At 57.4% G+C, this 27,973-nt stretch overlaps 2 protein-coding genes, 2 pseudogenes and 1 gene segment (V, D, J or C); all 5 read left to right on the forward strand.

Moving 5' to 3' along the window:
• Positions 1–16,537, forward strand: part of LOC105882024 (immunoglobulin lambda-1 light chain-like) — a 273,592-nt gene extending 257,055 nt beyond the window's left edge. The window contains exons 1-3 of one of the 2 annotated variants that reach the window (XM_012784097.3): positions 8,729–8,961; positions 14,523–14,641; positions 16,084–16,537. In XM_012784097.3, the coding sequence (XP_012639551.2) occupies positions 8,744–8,961; positions 14,523–14,641; positions 16,084–16,403 (657 nt within the window). In that variant the 5' untranslated portion in view covers positions 8,729–8,743 and the 3' untranslated portion in view covers positions 16,404–16,537. Of the gene's footprint in view, positions 1–8,728; positions 8,962–14,522; positions 14,642–16,083 lie in introns of those variants that run through there. The other variant, XM_075996730.1, reaches the window with a different exon arrangement.
• The window catches only part of LOC105862512 (immunoglobulin lambda-1 light chain-like), a 190,389-nt pseudogene extending 168,206 nt beyond the window's left edge, over positions 1–22,183 (forward strand).
• LOC105879363 (immunoglobulin lambda-1 light chain-like) overlaps positions 1–27,973 on the forward strand; it is a 215,853-nt gene that overhangs the window by 182,356 nt on the left and 5,524 nt on the right. The gene's annotated exons all lie outside the window — the stretch shown is intronic.
• On the forward strand, positions 1,798–3,144 carry LOC142863532 (immunoglobulin lambda variable 3-9-like; annotated as a pseudogene).
• On the forward strand, positions 25,465–27,837 carry LOC142863533 (immunoglobulin lambda constant 6-like). The segment is given in 3 exon segments: positions 25,465–25,560; positions 25,970–26,048; positions 27,384–27,837. Coding segments are annotated over 3 exon segments (495 nt in total).

The raw sequence follows: 27,973 nt of genomic DNA on the forward strand, positions 1-27,973 counted from the left end.
CGCCAGCGATCAAGACCGGTTTGAATCTTGGACCCCTCAGGTTGCCACTGTCCCACCAATCCTCAGACTCACCAGACTCTTCCCCAAAGGGGACTCACCGAGCTCTTCCCCCGCCCTCCCTGTGACTTGCGCCTTTTCAGTCCTGACAGGGGTTCCAGACAAACCGCTCCATGGAGGGGTCTCCTCAGCTGTAATTATGACACGGCCTGTCTGTCGTGTTCTGTCCAGATTCTTTATATTTATCTGCACAGCATTTACCTCTGTGGGGTTCTTTTCCTACCAAGAATTCTATGAATTGATATGTTTGTGTTAATTATTTCCCTATGGCCAGAAATGCATTTTTACCCCAAGACAGGCAAATGGAGAACAGAGAGGCAGAACTAGGAAAGCTTATTCCTCTTTGCAAACAAGTCAGAGGTGCGACAGTGACTGATGTCCACATGCTCACCTCTTCCAGGAAGGCACCGGGATATTCCTGACTCCCTGCTCACTGTCCCTGTGATGTTGCCTTGTTTTGAGTCTTGTTGACATTAGATCTCAAGACGGCTGCTTGAGCTCCAGCCATCGCACTCAAACTCAAGAGGAAAGGAAGAACAGAAACCCACCAGGTGTCTTCCCTTCACAAGATGGAAGGTTCCCTGAGAAGAAGCAGCCAACTGACCCTGACATGCCCTGGACCAGCGCTGGTCCACACAGTCCATCCTTGCTGAGAGACCTGGGACTCGCACGTGTCTGATTTCTAAATGAAGAAAGCAGACCATGCGCGGGTGGAAGGTGGGGGACTGTGTGCTGGGGCTGCACACCCCGTGTGTCTACTGCACGGAGCCAACGAGATAAGCAGCTCACTTCGAACAGGCTGAATCTTGATCGTGCTGAATTCCCAGAATGGAATTTGCCAGACCAGGTGGGTTGGGTAAGCATTTGTTGGACGGATGGCCTAGTGCGTCTATGTTTGGCGCAGCCCCCACCTGCACAGGTCACGGCCCTGCACCTGCAGCCGACGTCCGTAAGTGCCAGTCCCTGAGCGCTGTGTGCCCTGTGCCAGCCCCTGGTGTCTTCTGCAGGAGCCACCACCCCTACAAGGACATGCAGGGGACCAGATGTCTGCCATGCCACTTCCTGTTCAAATGGGCGTGTTTATTGATGTATGGGCCACTGCGCCCCTGGTGCCGGGTGTGAGGCAGGCAGGGCGCACAGGGAAGGGGAGTCCTGCCCTGGGCAGCGGCCCGGGGGCAGGGAAGCAGGCCCTGAGCAGCAGAGGCTGCATCTGCACCTGGACCAAGGAGGCCCTGAGCCTCCAGCAGCCACTGTGGAGCGGCCACCAGTGGGCAGCAGAGAGTCGCCTGGCAGAAGCTTCTGGGGCTGGGGGAGGGGCCCAGGGAGAGAGACAGGAACATTCATCAAAGCTTATTGCCCACTTCCTAATATTTGGCACTCTTTCCACTCTTTTGCCACTTGCCACTGAAGCACACATTCTTCGGGCTCCCCGGCTCCCACGTGAGGCTGTCCTACACTTCCCCACCGTCTCTGGCACAGGCCCACAGGCTGCATCACCCCGCACAGCGAACCCTCCAGACGGGAGCTCTGAAACTGCCAAGCTGTCCTGCAGCCCCGCAGCTGTCACCGACGTCTGGCACACACTGGGGACACTGAGCCGCAGAACTAAGGACCTTTCCCAGGAGCTCACGCCAAAGGCAGAAGCCTATGGGCCCTCAGTTGCTCTTAAAAACTGCGTGTGAGCTGGGCGGGGTGGCTCCCACCTGTAATCTCAGCACTTCAGGAGGCAGAGGAGGGAGGATGGCGGGAGCCCAGGAGGTCCAGGCTGCAGTTAGCTACGGTCACACCAGTGCACCCCAGCCTGGGCGACGGAGTGAGACCGTCCCTAAAGAAAGACATTTATAAACAGAACCTGGCACGCACACGACAAAGCAGCGTTTGCACTGGGCAGCACTGCTCCGGGTCTGGGATCTGAGCCAGGCCCCTGCAACTGCTGCAGCTTTGCATTGTCAGCTGGGACGGGGGTCGGGACATGCGGACAGACCGGCCTCTGAGATCTACCTGGGCAGCCCAGCAGTGAGAGAGGTCTCACCTGGGGTGGAGATGTCGGCCCTGACTACGGGACCAGCAGGGGAAGGAGAGTCCTGGGGGCTGAGGGTTGGTCTGCATGGGTCGCCTGTCCACTCCCATCCCCGGTCCCCTGGGGCTGAGCCCTTCTCTGGAAACCACAGAGCGCTCAGGCAGCAGCCCTGGCCAGGCTGATCTGCATCAGGGCCGCTCTCTCCACAGGGCATACGACAGGCCCGGGAGGTGCCTGCCCAGCCTGGGCCTCGGGCCGCAGCCTCAGGGGCGCCTCCGCCGTGGCCTGGACCCCTCTCCTCCTCGGCCTCCTGGCTCACTGCACAGGTGCTGCCCGGGTCCCACCCGCCCAGCCCCAGGGCCTGGGGACAAGCCTGGCCCGACTCTGAGCTCAGCAGGGCCTGGCTGTGGGGGCAGGAGGCTCCTGGCCCTGCTGCAGGAGGGGGCCGGGGGGTGAGACCTTGCTCCGTGTCGCTGGTGCCCTGAGGGCCCTGGCTGGTCAGGTCAGCAGGCGCAAGGTCTCCTTGGATGGGCCCCTCAGTCCCAAGCCTTTTCTCTCCCCGTTTCTCTCCTCGCAGGCTCCGCGGCCCTCTATGAGCTGACTCAGCCACCCCCGGTGTCGGTGGCCCCAGGACAGACGGCCAGGATCCCCTGTGGGGAACCGCATTGGCAGTAAAAGTGTGCACTGGCACCAGCAGAAGCCCGGCCAGCCCCTGTGCTGATTATATACGGTGACAGCAACCGGCCCTCGGGGATCCCCGAGCGGTTCTCGGGGTCCAACTCAGGGAACACGGCCGCCCTGACCATCACGGGGCCCAGGCCGGGGACGAGGCTGACTACTACTGTCAGGTGTGGGACGGCAACACTGCTCACAGTGACACAGGCAGATGGAGAAGTGAGACACAAACCCGCCCACCCAGCCTGGCTCCCCTGGCCCTGCCCTCCCTGCTGCCCCGCTGCTCAGGAGGACTGTCTAGTCCCGCGCTGCATCAGGTTCCTGAGAATCGGGAGCAAGGCCCTGCCCGCCCCAGGCTCAGCTGGTCACTATACACGGAGCAGGCCGTTTGAATGCTCAGCTGCCAGCTGCCCAAGACCACAGAAACCCTGATACGCAGGCGATGCCACGTCCACCAGCATTAAGGGACAATGACCCTTAGACAGAGTCATTTTAGTGTCTGGGAAGAGGGAGGGCAGTAGAAGAGGTTGACAGGGCTTGGGGATCTGCCTTTGAGTGGTTTGGGGCAGGTCGTGCGTGGAGGGAACTTATTAGAATTGGTCACCTCTGCGACATCACAGCGCAGGTTGGCGGGCACAGGGAGGGGAAAGTCCTGAATCGAGTCTTGATTAGTGAATACGTATCCGGTCAATGAACAGTTTGCCCAGCTGAGAGCCATCTGCCCCCGGAGACAACCGTTTACCTGGCTTGTGGGACTTACCTGCAGCAGTGAGCGACACTGCCTACTGCTTACACCCCTATCCTCCTGGCACGACTGTCCTGGCAGTAACAGTTGACAGAGCTGTCTCGGTGCTCCGCACCAACATTCGCTGCAGGCTGAAAAGTGACAAGGGACGAGAGTGGACTTTATTAAGTCCCTAGACACAAACAACTCCACGTGCAGGGATGACAGGCATAGGGTCAGATGGCCCAGTCCTGTAGGAGCTTGTTCCCCCTTTGAAAGAAATGACCATGTGGGGGTCCCCCAAGGGAGGAGTTGTTTGTGTCTAGGAATTACATTTGAGGCCTTGGGGTCAGTACCAGGGATCAATGACGTCACTATGAGTTACTGCCCGGTGATCCTTTTCGCTGGGGTTGGGGCGGGGTAGGGTGGGGTGGAGGGCAGAGCTGGGGGTCATCTGGGGTGTGAGTGAGTTCAACCCTAGGCATCTTGCCAAGCTGGAGGTCCCTGGGTGTAGAGGGACCTGGTGTTGAAACCTGGCCCATTTATTCATTTGGCCAAGAAATACTCACGGAGGACCTGCCACGTGCCCAGGGCCATGCCAGCCCCCGGGGTGCAGTGTTGGACAGGACAGGCGCCGCTGCCCTGCTAGAGGCTGTGTGCTGGATGCATGGCATCTGCGTGTGTTGTTCTAGAGGGTGTTTTCTCAGAGTTCCAGGCAGAAGCAGGAGAGGGTAAGGCGAATGCAAAATGTAAAGGAGTGTCCAAAACCTTAGTGATCCGGATAAATACTATTTAATGCAATATTTTTTTTTTTTTTTTTTTTTTTTTGAGACAGAGTCTCACTTTGTTGCCCAGGCTAGAGTGAGTGCCATGGTGTCAGCCTAGCTCACAGCAACCTCAAACTCCTGGGCTCGAGAGATCCTTCTGTCTCAGTCTCCCGAGTAGCTGGGACTACAGGCATGCGCCACCACGCCCGGCTAATTTTTTATATATATATATCAGTTGGCCAATTAAGTTTCTTTCTATTTATACTAGAGACAGAGTCTCGCTCTTGCTCAGGCTGGTTTTGAACTCCTGACCTTGAGCAATCTGCCCGCCTCGGCCTCCTAGAGAGCTAGGATTACAGGCGTGAGCCACCGCGCCCGGCCCGTAATGCAATATTTTTAAAAACTAAAATTAAGGCCCCCAAACCTACACTGAACAAAATATCAGGATGTGACTCGCCTTGATGGCTTCCTACCTCACCCCCACCCCAGTCCCGGCCACAGTCCCAGGGGCTCGTCCAGCGAGGATGCCCCCCAGAGTGCGGCCCCTGCGGCCCCTCCCACCCCTGCCACGGGGCCCTCCCCGGCTCAGCCTGCCCTCTAGGGAGCCCCAGGCCCTGCTGCTCCGCCTCTGGCTGCTGGTCTCTGCTGCTCCCTGCTGGACTCTCGCCTTAGGGCTGCACCCCCGCCAGCCGGGGGCAGTTCGAGGTTAAAGAACTGAAATTTCCCCAAACCCCACCCTCCGGTCCTAGGCTGGCTTCACCCTGGTCCGACAGGGCAGGTCCTCCCAGGTCTCCGGCTGGCACTGGTTCGGCCCGGGACACAGTCTTGACACCAAGCTGCTGTGTGTCTCCGGCAAGACACTCTCCCTCGCTGGACTCTGTGTCCTCCTCAGCAGGAGCTGGACGACCCCTGCCAGGCCGGCGAGTCTGTGCCGCTGCAGAGGGCAGGGGCCTCTCCCCATGCCCTGGAGCACACCCGGGGGGGGGGGGCTCAACTGCCAGATCACCAAAGGGTTTGGGGCGGTCCCAGGGACCCCTTGGAAGGAGCTCAGGAGCTGCAGAGCCAGCCCCTGCCTGTGAGGTCTCTGGGAGATTCAGAACCTTTGTCATTTGTCATCCTGTGCCTGGCACACCCCCGCCCCTCCGCCCCCCCCATGCCCCAATAGTGAGAAGCTCAGGATGAGATAAGAAAGACCAGGTGGCTTGAGTTGGGAAAGGTGGGGAACGGGGAGCTGGGGACCCCTGGGCCTGGGAAAGGGGAGTCCTCAGTGGCTGCAGGTGCAACCTGTGGGACAGGGGACTGACCAGCAGGCGGCTGGGGTGCAGGGAGCCCTTGGACATGGCAGCAGGACAGAAGGGACAGTGACATGCCCCTCTACTCAAGGCAGGACCCAGAGGGCTCTGCCAAGGTGCCAGGGACCCTGAGCAGGGCGTCCACTGAGTGGCACAACTGGACCTAGACTTCTCTGCCTGGGTCTGAATCCATCCCTTGCACATCTCAGAACAGGAAGGGGAGAGGGCAGGCCTGGTGGCCGGAGCTGCAGCTGCACCCGCTGGGGAGGCCCAGCCCAGCCCTCGAGGGTCCCCAGGGTCCAAGCCGATCCGGATTTCCGACTGTGGCCACCACAGGAGGATGTGGTCTGCGGTGGCGACGTCTGCCCAGAGACCATGGCACGTGCAGGGGCGGGGACTGGGGGAGCAGCTGGGGATGCTATGTCTAGGGACAGCCCCTCCTTCTCCCCCAGACCTGGGGGGAACCACCGCCAATGACTCCCAAGCAGTGGGTGAGCGTCACACCCACAGGGTGGGTCTGGGGAGGGGCCGGCATCAGCCTCGCCCCCAGGGCAGACCCTGTCCAAGCCCCCAAGGTGCCAGGAGCCCAAGGTCAGAGGCAGGAGTGGACCAAGGCCCCAGTGAGAGACAAGCTGGATGGATCAGGACCTCGAGGGGGCTGCGCCTGCACCCTGCATGGCATCTGTCAGGGCACCCACCCCCGTTACCGTTCAGTGCCTTGCCCATCTCCAAGATCAGGGATGTGTGGCGTTTATTTGTATAATCCAGCCCTCAGCACCCAGCCTGAAGTTGCCCAGGAAATGTTTGTGGCGTGGAAGGAGCCAGCCTAGAGATCCTCGAAAGTGGATCTGACGAGCTGAGTCAAACCACTAAGTCCCGATCGCCATCCTCAACACCACATCACTCTCTCATCTCTTTCTTCCTCCTCCTCCTCCTCAGTAGCACCATGAGCAAGAACTGTGAACGGTCTGAGACTTTACCCCACTTGCAAGCTCGAGAGTAAGCCTGCACAGTTTCACGGCTACTGGCAGAAGACACAAGGCTCGTGGCTCAGAGACAAAGGACAGCTCATCCTTCACCGTAATCGCCACTGCCCACGAATCAGCAGTGTCTTGCACCAATTCCACAAGGCAACGCAAAGAGGACCAGGTGACATCTGCACACCTGAGCTTGGGGACCCCAAATCTTTTATACTGGACAATAGCATGCCTGCTCTTTGCTCCAATGGCAGACACTATCTGTGCTTTCCAAGGTCGTTCACTGCACAAACATCTGGAAAAAGACAATCTGGAAGAAAGGCGACCTTTGCTGGAGGGACAGAAGATCCACGGCAGATCACTGTCTCCCAACAGCTGCAGTCGGTATCGCTGACATGAAGGCCCGGGCTGTTTCTGTCACCACATCCCATGAAAATAGCGGCACTGATTGTCACCAAGGTTAGCCAGAAAGTTGAAAAATATCTGAATCAAAATGTGAGCCAAGCAGCTTTCAAAGGGCCTCCCAGGAAATTCACTTTGGCAGGACCTGGCAGGCGCCGGTTAGAGTTGCCAGAACCCCTAGAGGGCTGAAGACCCGAACCTGAGAGACGTACTTCAGATTTTGTGGCAGAAAAAGCAACAGGGAATCGAGAGGACAGACCCCACTGCAGTTCTGTACAGCGGCAGAGCAGGGGCCTTTCTCATCAGGGTACGGGGGCCTGAGGATCCACTCAGACATTTGTACAGTGGGCCCCAGGGCCACCAGGAAGAGTGGGAGCTGGGGGAGGTAACAGAGCCCCAAGGACACCAGGGGGCAAATGAGGCAGAAGAAAGCTCTGTTCACCAAATTCAGTTCTTGTTTAATTGAGCAGCTACTGTGTGCTTAGCTCTGGGCTTTGGGTTTTCCCCGTGCACGGAGCAGCGTGCTCCCCCATGGATGGAGAGCTGAGGCATCATCAACAAAGCACCCCCTGGTGTTGTGCAGGGGCCAGGCCTCTGAGTCCAACTCCGGCCCTGCCACCGCTTGGCCAGGTGGCATCAAGAAAGCAAGGACTCTGCCTGCACATCAGTTTCTGCATCTCACATGGGCGGGGGTGGGTGGCGAGTAATCTCCGCTCCCAGCGTTAGGGCTTGGACAGCACTCAGCCAGCGCCACACAGCACCGTTGTCATTACAGTGTGTACTGTATTCCCGGGCTTCAGAACAGACCCAGCCCAAAGCACCTGCCCAGCCATCTCCTGCTGCTCCACCGAACAGAGCTCAAGCCCCGGCTCCCTCCAGAGCCAGGCACAAGGCTTCCAGGTACACAGAGGACTAGAAATGCCAGGGACTGGCTCACCCCTAAATTCCAGCTCACCTTGCCCCCAAATCCAGGGTTGACCTTGGACCCTGCAGTCATCTTCTCTAGACCTTCATTTTCTCACCTGTAAGACAGGGACACTTCCCCAAGGACACCCCAAGAGTTGTTCTGAACCCCAAAGTAAGAGGAGGGCAAAAAGGGAGCCAGAATTTGTTCAACACCTGCTGGGCACTTAGCAAACACACGGTTTCATTTATCCTTGTAATCTCCCTACTGCAGAAAAACTCTCTCCCCATTTTGCAGATAAGGAAACTGAGGCCCAGAGGTAACTGGACTCCACATGCATGGTTTCACCACTACTCCTTGCTTGAAGGATATAGAATCACTCCCTGCAGGGCCCTTGCCTGACTCAAGAGAGGGCCAGAGGGGAGCTGGCCAGGCTTGGCCAACCCAGCCGAGGAAGTGGCAGTCCTGTGTGGCCAGAGTGCAGCCTGCAGGGTCCTGCCTGGGGAACTGATCAGAAGAGGAGCCGTAGCCCCAGCCCTGAGCTCAAGCCCTCGGGGACTCCTGTTCCGCTGGACACTTCTCCGTGCCCCCCCATCCTCAGGGAGTTGCTCACAGACCTGGGGCGCCCTTGGGGAACTGGGGAGGAGGGCGGGTCAGGTGTGCCCACCCAGGGCCCCGGGGGCGGAGCTAGGCTGGCAGCTGTGGCTGGCATCAGTTGAGCCTGGATCCCAACCACAGCAGAGCGGTTGGTAGATGTCCCTCTGGGAGAGACCCCCAGGGCCAACAGCCATGGAACCTGGAAGGGGCCACACTGGGAACAGAGACCAGGGCCAGTCCAGGGCAAGAATAGGGCCACCTGGACCAGGGCACATTGGGACAGCTGCTGCCAGCGAGAGGGAAAAGGGTGTCCCGCTCCAGGGAGCCCATGCCGCAAGTCAGGCCACAGGTGCCTTTAAACCTGAGGCTCGGGAAGGGCCAGGTGGGCTGTGACGCCCCCAAGGGACCGGGCCACGGCCCCAGGCTGCGCTGGCCCCTGCTGCTGCTGGGCTTGGCCGTGGGCACCCACGGCTTCCTGTCCTCCAGGGAGGCACCTCGGAGCCGGGCGGGAAGCAGCCGGTCCAGCCTGCGGATCCCGTGGAGCAGGTAAGGGACGAGAGACTCGGGGGTGAGGTCGGGGAGGCGCGAGGTCCAGTGGCCGGAGCCGGGAATGGGCGGCCCACGGGGAGACCAGCTGGGGTGAGAAGGAAGGTTAACCCAGAGGGGGCCTGGGCAGACCCCGGCTCTAAAGCGTTTGATATTTCGTCCATCAGGGACTTGTTCGAATTCATTTTTATTTCAATATCATATTAAAATACTGTTTATCTTGACTCCTGAGTTTTCTGGGGCCCCTTAAATTCTGCACCAAGGCTGGCGCCTCCCTGTCCTGCCCCTAGTCCTCCGAGTGGGGCAGAAATGGAGGCGGGATGTCCTTGTCCTCGCAGCTGGTGGCCACTGTCCATGCAGGGTGCCCAGCCCTCCTCCTTCTCCCTCCCCCCCCCCGGATTAGGCCCCTCCGCCCCTGACCCTCGCTGGGCAGGGGCCACTCCCCGGAGCACCAGGCGGGGGCTCTTGCTGACATGTCGGGGCCTTCCCTGGGGTCCGCAGGTCCCCAGAGCCTTAGCCAAGGCCCCGTAGCCAGAGTGGCCTCCTGGGACTGGCCCCTCGGGAGCCCAAGCCCACCCAGGGTGCAGGTGCCTCCAAGACAAAGTCCCGAGGGAGGGTCTGTGGGAGCCTCGGTGTGGCCCTCCTCACTGTGACCCCAGCCCTCTCCCCTCTGTGTGCGGTGGGAAGTCCCCAGACAAAGCACGGAGCCTCCGGGTCCATTTATGACACTCCGTGACAACAGCCCATCGTCACTGGCTCATTCACACCCATCAGGTGCTAATCATTTTAGAGGCAGAACCTTCCTCTCAGTGGCCCCAGAAGCCATTGCCTGCTGTTGTCCTCATTTTACAGACAAGGATAAAGGGTCAGAGAGGTGAGGCCAGCTGCCCAAGGTCACGCAGCACATGGGCATAGACAGCCCAAGAACTGTAAAAGAATGCTGTGATCGCATCAGCAGGTCCAAGAGAAGGGGCGGGGCGCAGGGCTGCAGGGCTGCAGGGCACAGGGCGTAGCTTGGTCTCCCTGAGGCGTCCACTCCGGGACTCCGTCCCCGAGTTTGCTGGGGCCAGGCCCGGCTGGCAGAGCGGGCGGGCCGGAACCAAGGCGACTGTGCAGTCTCGGGGACAGACCCGTGGCCCATTTCAGGAGCCACAAAGGAGGCAGCGTCCCTCCCTGTGCGGGCGGGATGCCGAGCTGGTCTCGAAGATCTGGGGGCGCTGGCTGGTGTCGGGGCGCCCGCAAAGCCGGCGGGGCGGGGGTGGGGGTTGCTGGCTTTTGTCCCCAGTCCGGCCCGGGAAGTCCTGGGCGGACTAAGTAGGGGACCGTCAGAGCTGGTTCGTGTTTTGGAAACATTGGCCGGGCTGTGATCGGGCTGGGGAGGTGGGGAGCGGCGGGTGGCGAGGGGTGGCGAGGACACTCGGCCAAGGTCCCGGTGACATGGGCGAGTGGAGGTGAAGAGACGGTGCCCGGTGCCGGGAAATGGGCGCTCTCACGGGCTGTCTACAGGCCTTTAAGATGTGCAGACGTTTCAGCAATAGGCAGCAAGCCATGAAAGAAAGTGACTTTATCTAAATTGTGTGATTCCACTTCTAGGAATTTATCCTGGTGGGGGCACGGGGAGAGGCTATGATGAAAGCTGTAACCAAAGGTTGACAAACGAGGATCCTTAGCTGAACGCTGTTAATGAGGGGAGAAGCCTGGAAATGACGTGCAAATAGGGTGTGAGGAATTACAGTACTGCACACCTGTCCTAAGGAACCTCACACAAACCTTCAGAATTCTGTTTCAGAAGCATCTCTAAAATATGGAAAAATCGATTTTTATAAGGATAAGATGCTAATAAACAGAATGCTTCCAACTGTGCTTTTAAAGTACATGTGCGGTTTCAAATGCCTGTCCCAAAGCCTAGAACAATTTCAATGGTGTGTCTCTGGCTGGTGCGGTTTCACCTGATTTTAATTTTAGCTTTATCATTTTAACTTTATAATTTTTCTGGTCTTATAAAAATGTTCATGAGAAGAGATATTTCATTTTTATCTTCTATAATAATTTTTAATGTACCAGTAACATGTGCTTTTTATTTAAAAAAATTAAGCACAGGATTATATAAAGTGAAAAGCAAGTGCTGCTTCTTACCACTTTGGGGGAAGACTGTCTTACCCCACAATTTATTCCCCAGAGCTGGCCATGGTTTATATACTCCCAGACCTTTTCCTATGTGTACATGTCCCTGAAAACATTCACACACACACACAGAGTTGGTGTTGGGATTTTATTTTCCAAAAATAGAGTCTTACTCTACATATTACCAGCTTTTTAAACAATCTGTTACTGACATTTTCTATATTGGTTCATATGGGTACACCATGTTCTGATATTCGCTTTATAAGAAAATTTGGATGACCTAGAATTTATTTAATCATGAACCTATTAATGGACAGTTACGTTGTTTCCATGAAAAAAATATATAAATTCCAAGAGATGCTGCAGTGGACATTCCTGTGTTTGTGTGCATGTGTGTGTATAAAAAGTGCATTATGTATCCCCACTGGGTAGATGCCTAAAAGTGGAATTGCTGGGTTAGAGAAGGTGCTTTTGAGATGTTCTTGGCAGTGCCCGATTATGCTTCCAAAAGCACTCACTACAGTGACTGACAGAGCTCTCTCCTATCCTTGCCAATAATGGGATGTTGCTGGTCTGTCCTTATTTTGCCCATCTGATGAACAAAAAATAGAATGTGTTTATTGTTTTATTGTCAATTTGATCATTGGTGAAATGTATTACCTTTCATATTTTTATTCTTTGGTGAATTACCTGGTCGTCGTGTTGCCTGCTTTTCCATTCAGTTGCTTGTATCTTCTTACATTATACATCTATAGAAACTCTTAATATATTTGGGATATTAATCCTTTTGCTTAGCATACATGTTGTGAATATTGTTCCTGGTCTGTTTTAGGAGTCTTTTGTTTATGCAGCCTTTCACATTTAAGAGGTTGTTAATTTTTACATGTCTGATTGGTTTAACCTTTTCTTTATGGTTTCTGTGATCCATGCCATGTGTAGGAAGGTCCTCTTTATTTCAAGGTTATAAAATCATTTTTCTATTTTATCCTGGTACTTTTATTGGTTTGGTGTTCCGTTGGGTTTTCCTTTTTTTTTTTTTACTTCATCTGTAATTTATTTTTGTGTACATGAAAATGGAACCTTATTTCCCAAATGGAAGGCCAATCGTTGCACATTTGTTGAATACCAATGTACCTGTTATCAAATACTATATTACTGGTTTATTTCACATTCTCTCTGTGGTTCTCTGGATCTATCGATTTATTCCTGCATCTACCTTGTTTTAATTATTTGAGCTTTATGGTATGTTTTGATATCTGGGAGGGGAAGAATCCATCGTTATCACTGTTTCCCAAAATATTCACATCTATTTGCCGTCATTCTTACTGTTGTACTTCAGAATAAGTTTCCTAATTTTCAAAAATTATTCATTTGGTGTTGTGTTTGTAATTTGATGGGATATGTGATTAATGTGAGAAGAACTGATATCTTTACAATGCTCAGCATTTTTGTCCAGGAACGTGATGTTCACTCACTTTTCTATTACGTCCGTTAGTCAAGTGGTTTTATATTTTATTGATGCAAATATTGTACATTTTATGTTGTTTATTCCTAAGGTGTTTTTTCTAAGGTTTTAAAATATAATTTTATTGAAGTTATAAATTATCCCCCAATTTCATATTCTAAATGGTTATTGCTTAGGTAGCAGAGAAACCTATTGACTTTTGTATGTTGCTCTTGTATCCAGCCACTTTAACTCTCGTATTAGTTCTAATAGTTCATCAGCTGATTATTCTCAGTGGTGGTTGTCTTGTTTTTGTTTTTGTTGACTATCACATCATTTGCAAAGAACAATTTTCTCCTTTTTCCTAATACTCACACCTCCTTTTTTCCCTTTAACTCATTTCATGGGCTAGAATCTGTAGAATAAATATATTAAATAAAAGTAAAAGTAGGCAACTTTGCCTTGTTACTGACTCTTAAATGTTTCACCTTTAAGTATGAAGGTGGCTGTAAGGTTGAGGAGGTGTCTTAATCAAGTTGAGGAAGTTTCCTTCAATAGCTTAATAAAAGGCTAGGTGTTTGCTTTCTTTAAATCAGAAACAAGTATTGAATTTGTTACTATATATTATATTAAATTCTGTTATGAAAATCTTATGTGCATGTGTTAAATACAACTTGTTGCTAAGGTGGAAAATTGCTGGCCTCATTGCAATGGGTATCTTCCAATGTAAAGAAATTATCTTGGGAGACAAAAAACAGATTTGGCAAAACTTGAGGATTCTTGCCATCCCCAACTCTAGAGTGTGGCTTGGGTGTTTTGTCTTTTCTCGCAAGTATTTTAATGGCATCTTGTGTTGTGGTAGGATGTCTAGGGCACAGAGGGGAAAGCATTCTGGGATGACTCCAGGCCTCTGGCTTGCAGAGAAATTGCTGAAATGAAAACTGTGTGGGGGAGTGAGTTTGCAGGGAGATGAGGAGTTGAGTTGGGGCCTGTTGAGTTGGAGGTGGCTGTGGGGCAGTCCAGCAGAGGCCGGTTGAGGAGGCAGAGTGTGTGTGAATCTGGAGGCAAGAAGACAGGTGAGCTGGAAGTAGGGATCTGAGAGCCCTGGGCAGGTGTGGGAGGGCACAGTGAAGGTTGGAGGCAGAGGACAGGAGAGGAGGCCCCAGGATGGGCCTGGGAAAGGAAAGCCAAGGAGAACAGTGAGGGATGTCAGAAGCCAAGGAGGGGAAAATGATGAGAAAGAGGGACCTCTTGCAGAGACACAGGGGACTGGGGAGGAAGCAGACTTGTCTGGGACAAAGGATTTATTGGTCAGGGAGAAACGGGATTGAGAACCAGGGAGATGGACCCTGCCAAGTGCCAACATGCATAACAGTGCCCGGCACAGGTGGGTGCTTGGTAGTCATTGTTGGATGGATGGACAGGTTGATGGCTGGCTGTCTGGCTGTCTGACAGATGGATACACAGACAGTTGAATAAATAAAAAGATGGGTAGACAAATGGATGGATGGATGGAAAGAGTGGTGTGAGAGATCAGAGAATGTTTCATGAACAAGCTGGGACTGACGTTGTCTCTGGGTACAAATGAAAAGAGAGGATGCTCCACTTGAGTCAGGAGGGACCCGGTGACCTCCGTCCAGGGAAGAAGCCGGCCTGGGCCTGGCTGGACCTCAGGGACGTGTGGGAGAGGAAGACTCAGAGGCCCTTGCAATGAGGCCAGGAGAGGCCGGGCAGGTCTGAGCCGCCGAGCACGCCCTCTGCCACACTGCACAGCTGCCTGAGAGGACGCGTCACTGGGGACTCACTGAGCACCTGCCGTGCCTAGCATTGCCATCTGCACTGACAGCCTCAAAGGGGGACACTCCCTGGGGTGACGCCAAGGCCAAGGGCAGCAACTGCCTCTGGCAGGCGACAGGCACAGGGACACTCCCAGGGTCACACACCTCCCCTGGGCCTTGTCACAGCCCCGCCCTGTGCCCGTCACGCCCAGCAGGTTCCTGCTCCAGCCCAGCCCCCGGGGGGCGGGCGCCAGGTGCTGGCCCCGCGGGTTTTGGTCTGAGCCTCAGTCACTGTGGTATATCTTCGGCCGCGGGACCCAGCTCACCATCCTAGGTAAGTGGCTCTCACAACCTTCCCAGCCTGTCCCCTCCTCTGCTGTCTCTGGAAAGTCTGTTTTCTCCCTCCCGGGCTCCTTCCCTCTCCCCTCCCCAGCCTTCAGGGCTGACCCTCACCTTTCTCCATGGGGTCTGGGGGGCGGGTTGGTCTCGGAGTAACCAGCAGGGAGGGCCCAACAGCAGGAGCCGCCACCATGGGGTTCAACGTTGCCGGGGCCCTGTCCCGCCGGCTGGGCTGGCCAGGGAGGGGCTCCTTCCGCTCCCGGCGCAGGTGCCCGAGTGGGCGGCAGAGGCCAGTTCGGACGAGGGCCACTGCGGCGGCATTGGAGACAGTCCCCAAGACCCCAGGGTCTGACTGAGGGCTGGATGCCCGTGCAGGCTGAGGAGGCACCAGGGGCCAGGGACACAGGTGCAGGGGTCACGCTGGGGGAGACAAGTGGAGGATGCAGAGAGCGCCCCGGGTCTAGGCTGCAGTTCTCTGGCCTCTGCTGGGCCATGAGGACAGCCGGGACACAGAGAGACGGGTCAGCCTGGGCGAGGTGACCAGAGTCCAGCCCTCGCAGGATGGGCGGCAGAAAGGAGTGGGCCCCTCGGGGCAGAGGCTCGGCTGTCCCCAGAGCCCGTCACCCTGGGCCTGGAGTCCCACCTGCTCATGGTCCGTCTGAGGAAGCTCAAAGGGCACCTTAGACTCAGGAGGTGACGGGGTGGATGGTGCACAGAGAGCCCCATGGCTGCCGGTAAAGCCAGGAGTCATCCGAGGTGCCCAGGGGTCCTGCAGCAGCCGTGTCCTGGGGCCCCGAGAACACAGCCAGGGTGAAGGGTGCTGGGGTCAGGCTGGGGGACGGGGAGGCGGTGGAGCCTCAGAAGAGCGCGGCTGGCCGGCTGGAGCCCACTCCCCAGGAGAGCCCAGTGGGCCGGGCTGGGCCAGAGCCTGGTGCCCGAGGGGACAGGAGGCTCCAGGCCGCACCAGGCACTGGGTTCAGGGTCGGAGCTTCCCCACACGGAGCCAGGGCGGTCCTGCTGGCCCGGCGGGGACCCCCTAGATCGCAGAAGAGGCTCTGGACACAGGAAGAATAAAGTCCTGGGGGGTCCTGGGTCTGGGGCTGAGGGATTCGGAGGTCAGGGCCAGATTCCAAACTCAGACCCCAGAGCCTGGGAGGAGGGAGTACAGCCTGCGCCAGAACATGGGGAAACTGAGGCTACAGCGGGGAGTGGGTGGTCAGGTCACCTTGAGCGATGACATGGGAATGGCTTCTAGGAGGGTGCGGGGCTGCCGGCTCTCCAGGAGGCACCAGTGGGAAGAGGGGATAGACACAGGAGGGAAGGTGTGTCCTGGGTATACAGACGGCCACGATGTGAATAGTCACCAAGACTACAGAAGGGGTGGACGAAAAACACCCAACTATGGCTCGGAGAAACATCCTTCCCCTGCCCATACAGGTCAGCCCAAGGCCGCCCCCTCGGTCACTCTGTTCCCGCCCTCCTCTGAGGAGCTCCAAGCCAACAAGGCCACACTGGTGTGTCTGATGAGTGACTTCTACCCGGGCGCCGTCAGCGTGGCCTGGAAGGCAGACGGCAGCGCCGTCACCCAGGGCGTGGAGACCACCCAGGCCTCGAAACAGAGCAACGGCAAGTACGCGGCCAGCAGCTACCTGAGCCTGTCCCCCGCCCAGTGGAAAGCTGGCGGCAGGTTCAGCTGCCAGGTCACGCACGAAGGCAGCACTGTGGAGAAGACAGTGGCCCCTGCAGAGTGTGCTTAGGCCCCGGCCCCACCGCCCTCGGGGCCTGGAGCTGCAGGGGCCCAGGGGAGGGGCCTCCCCTCCCTCCCAGCTCATCCCCCCCCTGCCCTGCACCCGATGAACCCTCAATAAATATCCTCGTTGTCAATCAGAAATCCTGCTCCATCTCATTACTTCTCTGCTCATGTTTAAGTTGATGCTTCTCCCACGATCTCAATGCTCTCTTGGGAGAACCCTGGCACCCAGGGGAACGTAACCCAGGGGAGACGCTCTCGGCCTCCCTGGGGCTTCACCCAGCAGGGCCTGCCTCAGCCAGACAGCCCTCTCCCCACTCTCCTCTGTCCCCTTCAACCCAGGGCCGGGACCCGCTCAGACCAGGAGGTTCCCACAGGCACTCTCTTTGTCCTCAACACAGACCTAGGCCTGGCCCCGCCGAGTGTCTAGCGTAACCCGTCTGTTTCTGTGGGGTGAAGGGTCACAGCCCAGGAGCGAGGGCTATTCTCCATGAGACCCCACCTCCCTGTGGTCCCACGCCTGTCCAGAAGCCACCAGGGACCCGGGTGAGCTCTGCCCACCAGTGTGCTCCCGGATCCAGAGCAGGAGGCTGTTCCTGGCCAGGGGGTCCTGGGAAGGCGGGAGGACCCTGTGAGAGGGACGGGCGAAGCCCTGAGAGAGACATACGGAGAAACCAGAGGGACGCAAGAGCCCAGCTGTGGGCTAGATGCAGAGACCACAGGGAAAGGGACCCTGAGTCAAGGCCACCGTCCCAGCAGGAAAGAAGCTGAAATTCCCTGTTTACCATGGGGGACTGGTGAGAAGAGTTCCACCCTTAAACGGTCCGTAGTTGTGCGGTCACCACAAGGTCATTACATGGTGTGCAAAGTGCACACACAGGGGAGTCACTCAGACTTGCACAATGTACATTGGCTATGTGCACACACTGACGAGACCTGCTGTAGTGACATAGTTTCATATGATGAAACCCAGCCTTTCCCAAATCATGTGGATCCCCTTGACCACACTCAGAAGACCCATAACACTCTGCAGGATCCCAGTTTCCACGCATCCAGTTTGGGAACGCAGCGTGAGCTGATGCACGTGAGGGGGAGGTGTCTGTGTGGGATGTGGTGGGTGTTGGCCCTGGCCAGGATCAAGGTCACCACTAGCATGCAGCTGGAATCCCAGTCCTGGGAACCTGAGCCACTGACACCAGGCCTGCAAAGACCCGGGTTATGGTCGGTTTGTGGCTGGAGCCTGGGATTACGGAGGTTGCATGAGAGGAGGGAGGACACGGGGACGGCGAACATATGAGAAGAGGCACCGACCCAGCATAGGGTGGGCACCCACTGCTTGCCTGAGGTCAGTGGGAGCAACTTGGGGAGTTGTGAGGGCCGAGTGATACCAGGTTGGGGCAGATCAGTGGGGGCAGAGAGCTAAGTCAACATCAGGTTCCATGGGGACTCAGCACCCGACACCCTCTGCCCCGCACCCCCGTCCCCGCCCCACTGCCTCCCCCCCTCCCTGCGCCTCAGCCGCCCCCACCACACGTGCACCTGCTGCCTGATGTCACAGACGCACTCGACCCAGGGGCCCTGACAGCAGGCGATGTGGAGGTTTCAGCCATCTCTGCAGGCCCTCAGTGTCCTGGGGGCTCACAGCCACCCTGACTCTGCCATCAGCTCATCAGGGAAGACACCTGAGTAACTGAGCAGGCCAAGGACACAATCTGTAAGGACTGATCCTGCCCCTGCCTCCCTGGACAATCAGTGAACGCCCATTCCGTACGTGGGCCAGTGACATTTCTCCTGTGTCGGAGACCGTGACCCCAGAGAGGTCTAAAGTCACAGCGGGCAGTGAATGTGGTCCCCTTGGTCCCCGTCATGGCCACCCCTGCCCCATAGCCCAGGCTCCGGGTGACAATGAGGCTGAAGGGTTCTCCTGTCCAGCACTTGTGTCAGCCCACTTCACACACGTTACATCTGACACTCGGGAGCGCCAGTCCCATAGTCCTGCTGGCCTCATGCCAGAGGCCGCCCATCCCCACCTGCTGCCCCAACAGCGGCCTCCTTTTACTGCGCTACAGGTTTGTGCTGTGGGGAAAGTGGAAATAAAACTAAGAGAGGACGGAGTAATAGTGACCCCAGTGTCCCATCACGGCCACATAGGGAGCGACTCACAGATATCTGACCCCAACTCAGAATGTCACCTCCCTCAGTCCGTATTGAAAAGCATTTCACCTGTAAATATTCCACGTCTGTCCTGAAAAGATATGGACCTGAAAAGAAATTAACTATTGCCACACATAGACAGAAAGTGTCAGTAATTCCTTAATATCAAAAGTCATCCAGGTCTCATGGAATCCCTCGGCAATGCCACAGCGTGTTGACTCCCTTGTGCACTGGGGCTGGTGTCATTTTGCGGGTTTTCCATTGACATATGAGGCCCGACAAGGTTTGAATCGGCAACAGGTGCATGTGTGTCAGGCCTGGTGTCGCCTGGGGGAGTCTCCCAGCTCACTCTGGCGTTTTCTGCCAGCGCAGCAGCCCCAGGAGCCCAGAGCAGCTCCCGGGACGGCCCCAGGGCCGGACGCAGCCTCGGCCCCCCGAGCCGGAACCCAGCGCCCCGTCTGCTTGCGCTTTCCCTGCAGAGTGCGTCTGCCGCCCTGAGACCTCATGGGCTCAGGCTGGACGGTGCCAAACCTGCTTCCCCTGAAGTCCGGCCACCTCCAGCAAAGACTCCCATGGTGGCCGCCAGGCGTTCAGTGACATTAGCTGAGCCTGATGAGCAGGAATGAGGAGATTCAACAATTCTGGTCACGTCATTGTCCTGAGAATGGCAGCCCGGTCATGAAGGGAGGGCTCAGGCGCAGTTCAGACACCCAGGGTGCGTTTCGTGTCTAGGAAAGAAACACTCTGCACAGAGAGAGCAGGTGACCCGCAGCCTGCAGGTGAGCGAGTGGCGATGCCGTGGTGCTGAGCTGGAAATAAGGAGACAGGTCACGTAACTAGATGTGTTAAACACATGTGTGAAATAGATGTGTTGGAATCCACCGTCTCCGTTTTAATGACGATGACATCGGGCCACATGGGTGATGACAAGCAGGCTACAAATCATGGACTTCCGCCCAACTGAAGTGTCCTGTGGTGCAATCTGAGACCACTTTCATGACCCCAGGGGACTTCCATGGCTCTTGCTTCCTGGGGTGACAACATATTCCACCTCCTGATGACCCTATCCTGGGCCACCCCTGGATCAGCCACTGATCATGCTTCCCTAAGTGGGATGTGACATTGTCGGCCTCAGTCCACACCCTGGCTCATGTGTCACATTGCAATGAGTCTACGATGGCCACCACACACCTGCACCTCCTGCCATGAGACAGGATGGAGGGGACAAAGGGCAGGCTCCCAGGTCAGCCTGTACGATGACGCTGGCATTTCCCACAGGGACCAGCCAGGCCTCCTGGGCCAGGCCCATGACAACCAGGACAACCCAGGGAAGGTGGGGCTGACACCCCTGCAGTCAGGGCCGAGGTCATAGGAAGGTTCCTGGGACACTACACTCCAGGAAAATATGTCCTTCCCTGGGGGAAAGAGGACACCATATGTCACCCAGTGGTCTCACCACGGAATAGACATTGGTCAAATCTGCTGAGGGGAGACCAGCTGTCCCCTTCCACAAAAATTTACTCCTTAGGGACACAAACGCCCTCCAAGGAAGTCATTTCTCTTCCGGGCAGATGGTCCGTGGGAAAAGCCAAGTCAACTTCCTTTAGGAATCTTGGTATCAGGGATTCTGCTGCTGGTCACAGGATGTCAAATGTCCCGTTAGCTGTGGGGTGAGGGTGGGGCTGTGTCGTCCCCCTGCGGAGCAGATGCCACCTGGGGCAGTGACCCTGCTCCCTCACAGCTGCAGCTGGTGGCAGGGGGTAGTGGTCTCAGGGAGGGTTTTTGTGTGAGCCTGTGTCACAGTGTGGTGTGTTCGGCGGTGGAACCAAGCTGACCGTCCTAGGTGAGTGTCTTCTTCCTCCTCCCTCCCCGTTCTCCTCAAGGTTTTAGGCACTTTTGTGCTGTTTTTGCTGTTTTGTCTTATCTTGTGTCAACCTGGGGTCAAGCTAATATCATCACCCAGCCGTGGGGTGATCACAGCCCCTGCCGGCTCAGTCCCCTGAACGCCTCACCCCTGCCCCTCGGACCCAGAGCCAGGTTCTGGAGCTGGTGACTTGGTCAGAGTGAATTGTCTCTCTGTCTCTTTGTCTGGGTCCCTGTCTGTCTGTAGGTCTGTCTGTGGAAATATGTTGTGTGGCTAGGAATTGTTCCATTCTCTCCTCCCCCATCCAGGCCCCTGTCAGACCTGCTTTGTCTGTGGGGTCAATTAGCCCAATAACATGGGGAGGAGGAAACAGGACATAGGGAGGGAGTGACCACCTCGGAGACGTTAGAAGGACCCAGAACCCTCAAGGCCGAGGCTAGGGAACCAAGATCTGAGGCTCAGGGCCAGGTCCCCTGGGCTGTGGGACTCAGGGTCAAGGCCAGGAAAGACATGGGAGGTGGGGGCTGCCAGGGCCTCAGGGCTGACAGGGCAGAGCTCTGAGCCAGCCTGGGACTCAGGGAAGCCCCGGGAGGGAGCAGGAGAGGAGGCTCTGTGTGCAGGGGGCAGGCGAAGGTCCCTCAGGGGAGGAGGGGAGGGAAAGGTGGGTCCCTGGGGCTCCTCGGGACACAAGCCCTCCCACCCCCGAGTCCCAGAGACAGAGGACAGTTCACAGTGAGAAACCTCTGCTGCTGTGACCAGGTGCCATGGGGGTGACACCAGCACAGCCTGTGGAGTGAGAGACACTCAGGAACAGCAGACAGGCTCCCGCTGTGCTCCCCGCCCCGGCTCTGACCCCATAGAAAGTCCCCAGGACTCAGAGCTGGGCATAGCAGGCTTAAGGGCAAAGGATCCAGAGTCCCTCAGAGAGAAGAGTCAGGTCACATTGTCCCCTACCTGCCCCAAGGGAGAGTCTAACCCTCAGGTCATGTGCTCAGGTGACAGACAAGTCCTTGAAGGCCTGTCCGGGTGGCAGGAGCAGCCAGAGGACATAGAGGGCCGGCTGTCTGGGAGGGAGGCCAAGGCCCAGGGAGGGCTCAGGACAGGGACGGGCAGCCCCAGGCTCTGGGGTTCCCGGGACAGACAAGGAGATTCTGAAAACAGCCTGACCTACCTCCTGATGTGGACCCCCACCCCCAGCCCCTGCACCAGGTGCCCTGACCTGGGCTTGGTGACCAGAGTGACTCCTCACACCCTGGGGTCAGGGTCTCCCCAGGTGGACACAGGCCTCTGACCTCTGCCCTTCCCCACCTCACAGGTCAGCCCAAGGCCGCCCCCTCGGTCACGCTGTTCCCGCCCTCCTCTGAGGAGCTCCAAGCCAACAAGGCCACACTGGTGTGTCTGATGAGTGACTTCTACCCGGGCGCCGTCAGCGTGGCCTGGAAGGCAGACGGCAGCGCCGTCACCCAGGGCGTGGAGACCACCCAGGCCTCGAAACAGAGCAACGGCAAGTACGCGGCCAGCAGCTACCTGAGCCTGTCCCCCGCCCAGTGGAAAGCTGGCGGCAGGTTCAGCTGCCAGGTCACGCACGAAGGCAGCACCGTGGAGAAGACAGTGGCCCCTGCAGAGTGTGCTTAGGCCCCGGCCCCACCGCCCTCGGGGCCTGGAGCTGCAGGGGCCCAGGGGAGGGGCCTCCCCTCCCTCCCAGCTCATCCCCCCCCTGCCCTGCACCCGATGAACCCTCAATAAATATCCTCGTTGTCAATCAGAAATCCTGCTCCATCTCATTACTTCTCCTCTCATGTTTAAGTTGACGCTTCTCCCTCGATTTCAATGCGCTCTTGGGAGAACCCTGGCACCCAGGGGAACGTAGCCCAGGGGAGACGCTCTCGGCCTCCCTGGGGCTTCACCCAGCAGGGCCTGCCTCAGCCAGACAGCCCTCTCCCCACTCTCCTCTGTCCCCTTCAACCCGGGGCCGGGACCCGCTCAGACCAGGAGGTTCCCACAGGCACTCTCTTTGTCCTCAACACAGACCTAGGCCTGGCCCCGCCACGTGTCTACCGTGCCCCGTCTGTGTCTGTTTGCTTCTGTGGGGTGAAGGGTCACAGCCCAGGAGCGGGGGCCACTCTCCATGAGACACCACCTCCCTGTGGTCCCACGCCCGTCCAGAAGCCACCAGGGACCCGGTGAGCTCTGCCCACCAGTGTGCGCCCGGATCCAGAGCAGGAGGCTGTTCCAGGCTAGGGGGTCCTGGGAAGGCGGGAGGACCCTGTGAGAGGGACGGGCGCAGCCCTGAGAGAGGCATCCGGAGAAACCAGAGGGACGCAAGAGCCCAGCTGTGGGCTAGATGCAGAGACCACAGGGAAAGGGACCCTGAGTCAAGGCCACCGTCCCAGCAGGAAAGAAGCTGAAATTCCCTGTTTACCACGGGGGACCGGTCAGAAGAGTTCCACCCTTGAACGGTCCGTACTTGTGCGGTCAACACAAGGTCATTACATGGTGTGCAAAGTGCACACACAGGGGAGTCACTCAGACTTGCACAATGTACATTGGCTATGTGCACACACTGACGAGACCTGCTGTAGTGACATAGTTTCATATGATGAAACCCAGCCTTTCCCAAATCATGTGGATCCCCTTGACCACACTCAGAAGACCCATAACACTCTGCAGGATCCCAGTTCCATGCATCCAGTTTGGGAACGCAGTGTGAGCTGATGCACGTGAGGGGGAGGTGTCTGTGTGGGATGTGGGGGGTGTTGGCCCTGGCCAGGCTCCAGGTCACCACTAGCATGCAGCTGGAATCCCAGTCCTGGGAACCTGAGCCACTGACACCAGGCCTGCAAAGACCCGGGTTGTGGTCGGTTTGTGGCTGGAGCCTGGGATTACGGAGGCTGCATGAGAGGAGGGAGGACATGGGGACGTGGAACATATGAGAAGAGGCACCGACCCAGCATAGGGTGGGCACCCACTGCTTGTCTGAGAAGGTCAGTGGGAGCAACTTGGGGAGTTGTGAGGGCCGAGTGATACCAGGTTGGGGCAGATCAGTGGGGGCAGAGAGCTAAGTCAACGTCAGGTTCCATGGGGACTCAGCACCCGACACCCTCTGCCCCGCACCCCCGCCCCCGCCCCACTGCCTCCCCCCCTCCCTGCGCCTCAGCCGCCCCCACCACACGTGCACCTGCTGCCTGATGTCACAGACGCACTCGACCCAGGGGCCCTGACAGCAGGCGATGTGGAGGTTCCAGCCATCTCTGCAGGCCCTCAGTGTCCTGGGGGCTCGCAGCCACCCTGACTCTGCCATCAGCTCATCAGGGAAGACACCTGAGTGACTGAGCAGGCCAAGGACACAATCTGTAAGGACTGATCCTGCCCCTGCCTCCCTGGACAATCAGTGAACGCCCATTCCGTACGTGGGCCAGTGACATTTCTCCTGTGTCGGAGACTGTGACCCCAGAGAGGTCTAAAGTCACAGCGGGCAGTGAATGTGGTCCCCTTGGTCCCCGTCATGGCCACCCCTGCCCCATAGCCCAGGCTCCAGGTGACAATGAGGCTGAAGGGTTCTCCTGTCCAGCACCTGTGTCAGCCCACTTCACACACGTTACATCTGACACTCGGGAGCGCCAGTCCCATAGTCCTGCTGGCCTCATGCCAGAGGCCGCCCATCCCCACCTGCTGCCCCAACAGCGGCCTCCTTTTACTGCGCTACAGGTTTGTGCTGTGGGGAAAGTGGAAATAAAACTAAGAGAGGACGGAGTAATAGTGACCCCAGTGTCCCATCACGGCCACATAGGGAGCGACTCACAGATATCTGACCCCAACTCAGAATGTCACCTCCCTCAGTCCGTATTGAAAAGCATTTCACCTGTAAATATTCCACGTCTGTCCTGAATAGATATGGACCTGGAAATAAATTAACTGTTACCACACATAGACAGAAAGTGTCAGTAATTCCTTAATATCAAAAGTCATCCAGGTCTCATGGAATCCCTCGGCAATGCCACAGCGTGTTGACTCCCTTGTGCACTGGGGCTGGTGTCATTTTGCGGGTTTTCCATTGACATATGAGGCTCGACAAGGTTTAATCGGCAACAGGTGCATGTGTGTCAGGCCTGGTGTCGCCTGGGGGAGTCTCCCAGCTCACTCTGGCGTTTTCTGCCAGCGCAGCAGCCCCAGGAGCCCAGAGCAGCTCCCGGGACGGCCCCAGGGCCGGACGCAGCCTCGGCCCCCCGAGCCGGAACCCAGCGCCCCGTCTGCTTGCGCTTTCCCTGCAGAGTGCGTCTGCCGCCCTGAGACCTCATGGGGCTCAGGCTGGACGGTGCCAAACCTGCTTCCCCAGAAGTCCGGCCACCTCCAGCAAAGACGCCCATGGTGGCCGCCAGGTGTTCAGTGACATTAGCTGAGCCTGATGAGCAGGAATGAGGAGATTCAACAATTCTGGTCACGTCATTGTCCTGAGAATGGCAGCCCGGTCATGAAGGGAGGGTCCCAGGCGCAGTCCAGACACCCAGGGTGCGTTTCTTGTCTAGGAAAGAAACACTCTGCACAGAGAGAGCAGGTGACCCGCAGCCTGCAGGTGAGCGAGTGGCGATGCCGTGGTGCTGAGCTGGAAATAAGGAGACAGGTCACGTAACTAGATGTGTTAAACACATGTGTGAAATAGATGTGTTGGAATCCACCGTCTCCGTTTTAATGACGATGACATCGGGCCACATGGGTGATGACAAGCAGGCTACAAATCATGGACTTCCGCCCAACTGAAGTGTCCTGTGGTGCCACCTGGGACCACTTTCATGACCCCAGGGGACTTCCATGGCTCTTGCTTCCTGGGGTGACAACATATTCTACCTCCTGATGACCCTATCCTGGGCCACCCCTGGATCAGCCACTGATCATGCTTCCCTAAGTGGGATGTGACATTGTCGGTCACAGTCCACAGCCTGGCTCATGTGTCACATTGCAATGAGTCTACGATGGCCACCACACACCTGCACCTCCTGCCATGAGACAGGATGGAGGGGACAAAGGGCAGGCTCCCAGGTCAGCCTGTACGATGACGCTGGCATTTCCCACAGGGACCAGCCAGGCCTCCTGGGCCAGGCCCATGACCACAGGACAACCCAGGGACGGTGGGGCTGACATCCCTGCAGTCAGGGCCGAGGTCATAGGAAGGTTCCCGGGACTCTAAACTCCAGGAAAATATGTCCTTCCCTGGGGGGAAGAGGACACCATATGTCACCCAGTGGTCTCACCACGGAATAGAGATGTGTCAATCTGCTGAGAGGAGACCAGCTGTCCGCTTCCACAAAAATTTACTCCTTAGGGACACAAATGCCCTCCAAGGAATTCATTTCTCTTCGGGGCACATGGTCCGTGGGAAAACTCAACCCAACTTCCTTCGGGAATCTTGGTATCGGGGATTCTGCTGCTAGTCAAGGATGTCAAATGTCCCGATAGTTGTGGGGTGAGGGTGTGGCTGTGTTGGTCCCCTGCTGAGCAGATGCCACCTGGGGTATTGACCCTAGTTCCACACAGCTGCAGCTGGTGGCAGGGGGTAGGGGTCTCAGGGAGGGTTTTTGTACGAGCCTGTGTCACAGTGTTGGGTGTTCGGCGGTGGAACCAAGCTGACCGTCCTAGGTGAGTGTCTTCTTCCCCCTCCCTCCCCGTTCTCCTCAAGGTTTTAGGCACTTTTGTGCTGTTTTTGCTGTTTTGTCTGATCTTGTGTCAACCTAGAGTCAAGCTAGTATCTGCACCCAGCCGTGGGGTGATCTCAGCCCCTGCCGGCTCAGTTACCTGAACACCTCACCCCTGCCCCTCGGACCCAGAGCCAGGGTACTGGAGCTGGTTACCTGGTCAGAGTGAATAGTATCTGTCTCTTTGTCTGGGTCCCTGTCTGTCTGTAGGTCTGTCTGTGGACATACGTTGTGTGGCTAGGAATTGTTCAATTCTCTCCTCCCCCATCCAGGCCCCTGTCAGACCTGCTTTGTCTGTGGGGTCAATTAGCCCAATAACATGGTGAGGAAGAAACAGGACATACGGAGGGAGTGACCACCTGGGAGACCTTAGAAGGACCCGGAACCCTCAGGGCCGAGGCTGGGGAACCACAGTTCTGAGGCTTAGGGCCGGGTCCCCTGGGCTGTGGGACTCAGGGTCAAGGCCAGGAAAGACATGGGAGGTGGGGGCTGCCAGGGCCTCAGGGCTGACAGGGCAGAGCTCTGAGCCAGCCTGGGACTCAGGGAAGCCCGGGAGGGAGCAGGAGAGGAGGCTCTGTGTGCAGGGGGCAGGCGAAGGTCCCTCAGGGGAGGAGGGGAGGGAAAGGTGGGTCCCTGGGGCTCCTCGGGACACAAGCCCTCCCACCCCCGAGTCCCAGAGACAGAGGACAGTTCACAGTGAGAAACCTCTGCTACTGTGACCAGGTGCCATGGGGGTGACACCAGCACAGCCTGTGGAGTGAGAGATACTCAGGAACAGCAGACAGGCTCCCTCTGTGCTCCCCGCCCGGCTCTGACCCCATAGAAAGTCCCCAGGACTCAGAGCTGGGCATAGCAGGCTTAAGGGCAAAGGATCCAGAATCCTTCAGACAGAAGAATCAGGTCAGAATTGTCCTGGACCAGAACCCTTAGAGAGTCTAACCCTCAGGTCATGTGCTCAGGGGACATACAAGTCCTTGAAGGCCCGTCCGGGTGGCAGGAGCAGCCGGAGGACGTAGAGGGCCGGCTGTCTGGGAGGGAGGCCAAGGCCCAGGGAGGGCTCAGGACAGGGACGGGCAGCCCCAGGCTTTGGGGTTCCCGGGACAGACAAGGAGATTCCGAAAACAGCCTGACCTACCTCCTGATGTAGACCCCCACCCCCAGCCCCTGCACCAGGTGCCCTGACCTGGGCTTGGTGACCAGAGTGACTCCTCACACCCTGGGGTCAGGGGCTCCCCAGGTGGACACAGGCCTCTGACCTCTGCCCTTCCCCACCTCACAGGTCAGCCCAAGGCCGCCCCCTCGGTCACTCTGTTCCCGCCCTCCTCTGAGGAGCTCCAAGCCAACAAGGCCACACTGGTGTGTCTGATGAGTGACTTCTACCCGGGCGCCGTCAGCGTGGCCTGGAAGGCAGACGGCAGCGCCGTCACCCAGGGCGTGGAGACCACCCAGGCCTCGAAACAGAGCAACGGCAAGTACGCGGCCAGCAGCTACCTGAGCCTGTCCCCCGCCCAGTGGAAAGCTGGCGGCAGGTTCAGCTGCCAGGTCACGCACGAAGGCAGCACCGTGGAGAAGACAGTGGCCCCTGCAGAGTGTGCTTAGGCCCCGGCCCCACCGCCCTCGGGGCCTGGAGCTGCAGGGGCCCAGGGCAGGGGCCTCCCCTCCCTCCCAGCTCATCCCCCCCCTGCCCTGCACCCGATGAACCCCTAATAAATATCCTCGTTGTCAATCAGAAATCCTGCTCCATCTCATTACTTCCTGTCTCATGTTTAAATTGATGCTTCTCCCACGATCTCAAAGCGCTCTTGGGAGAACCCTGGCACCCAGGCGGAACGTAGCCCAGGGGAGATGCTCTCGGCCTCCCTGGGGCTT

The sequence above is a fragment of the Microcebus murinus genome, chromosome 22 (assembly GCF_040939455.1).
Source record: "Microcebus murinus isolate Inina chromosome 22, M.murinus_Inina_mat1.0, whole genome shotgun sequence".
Taxonomy (NCBI): Eukaryota; Metazoa; Chordata; class Mammalia; order Primates; family Cheirogaleidae; genus Microcebus; species Microcebus murinus.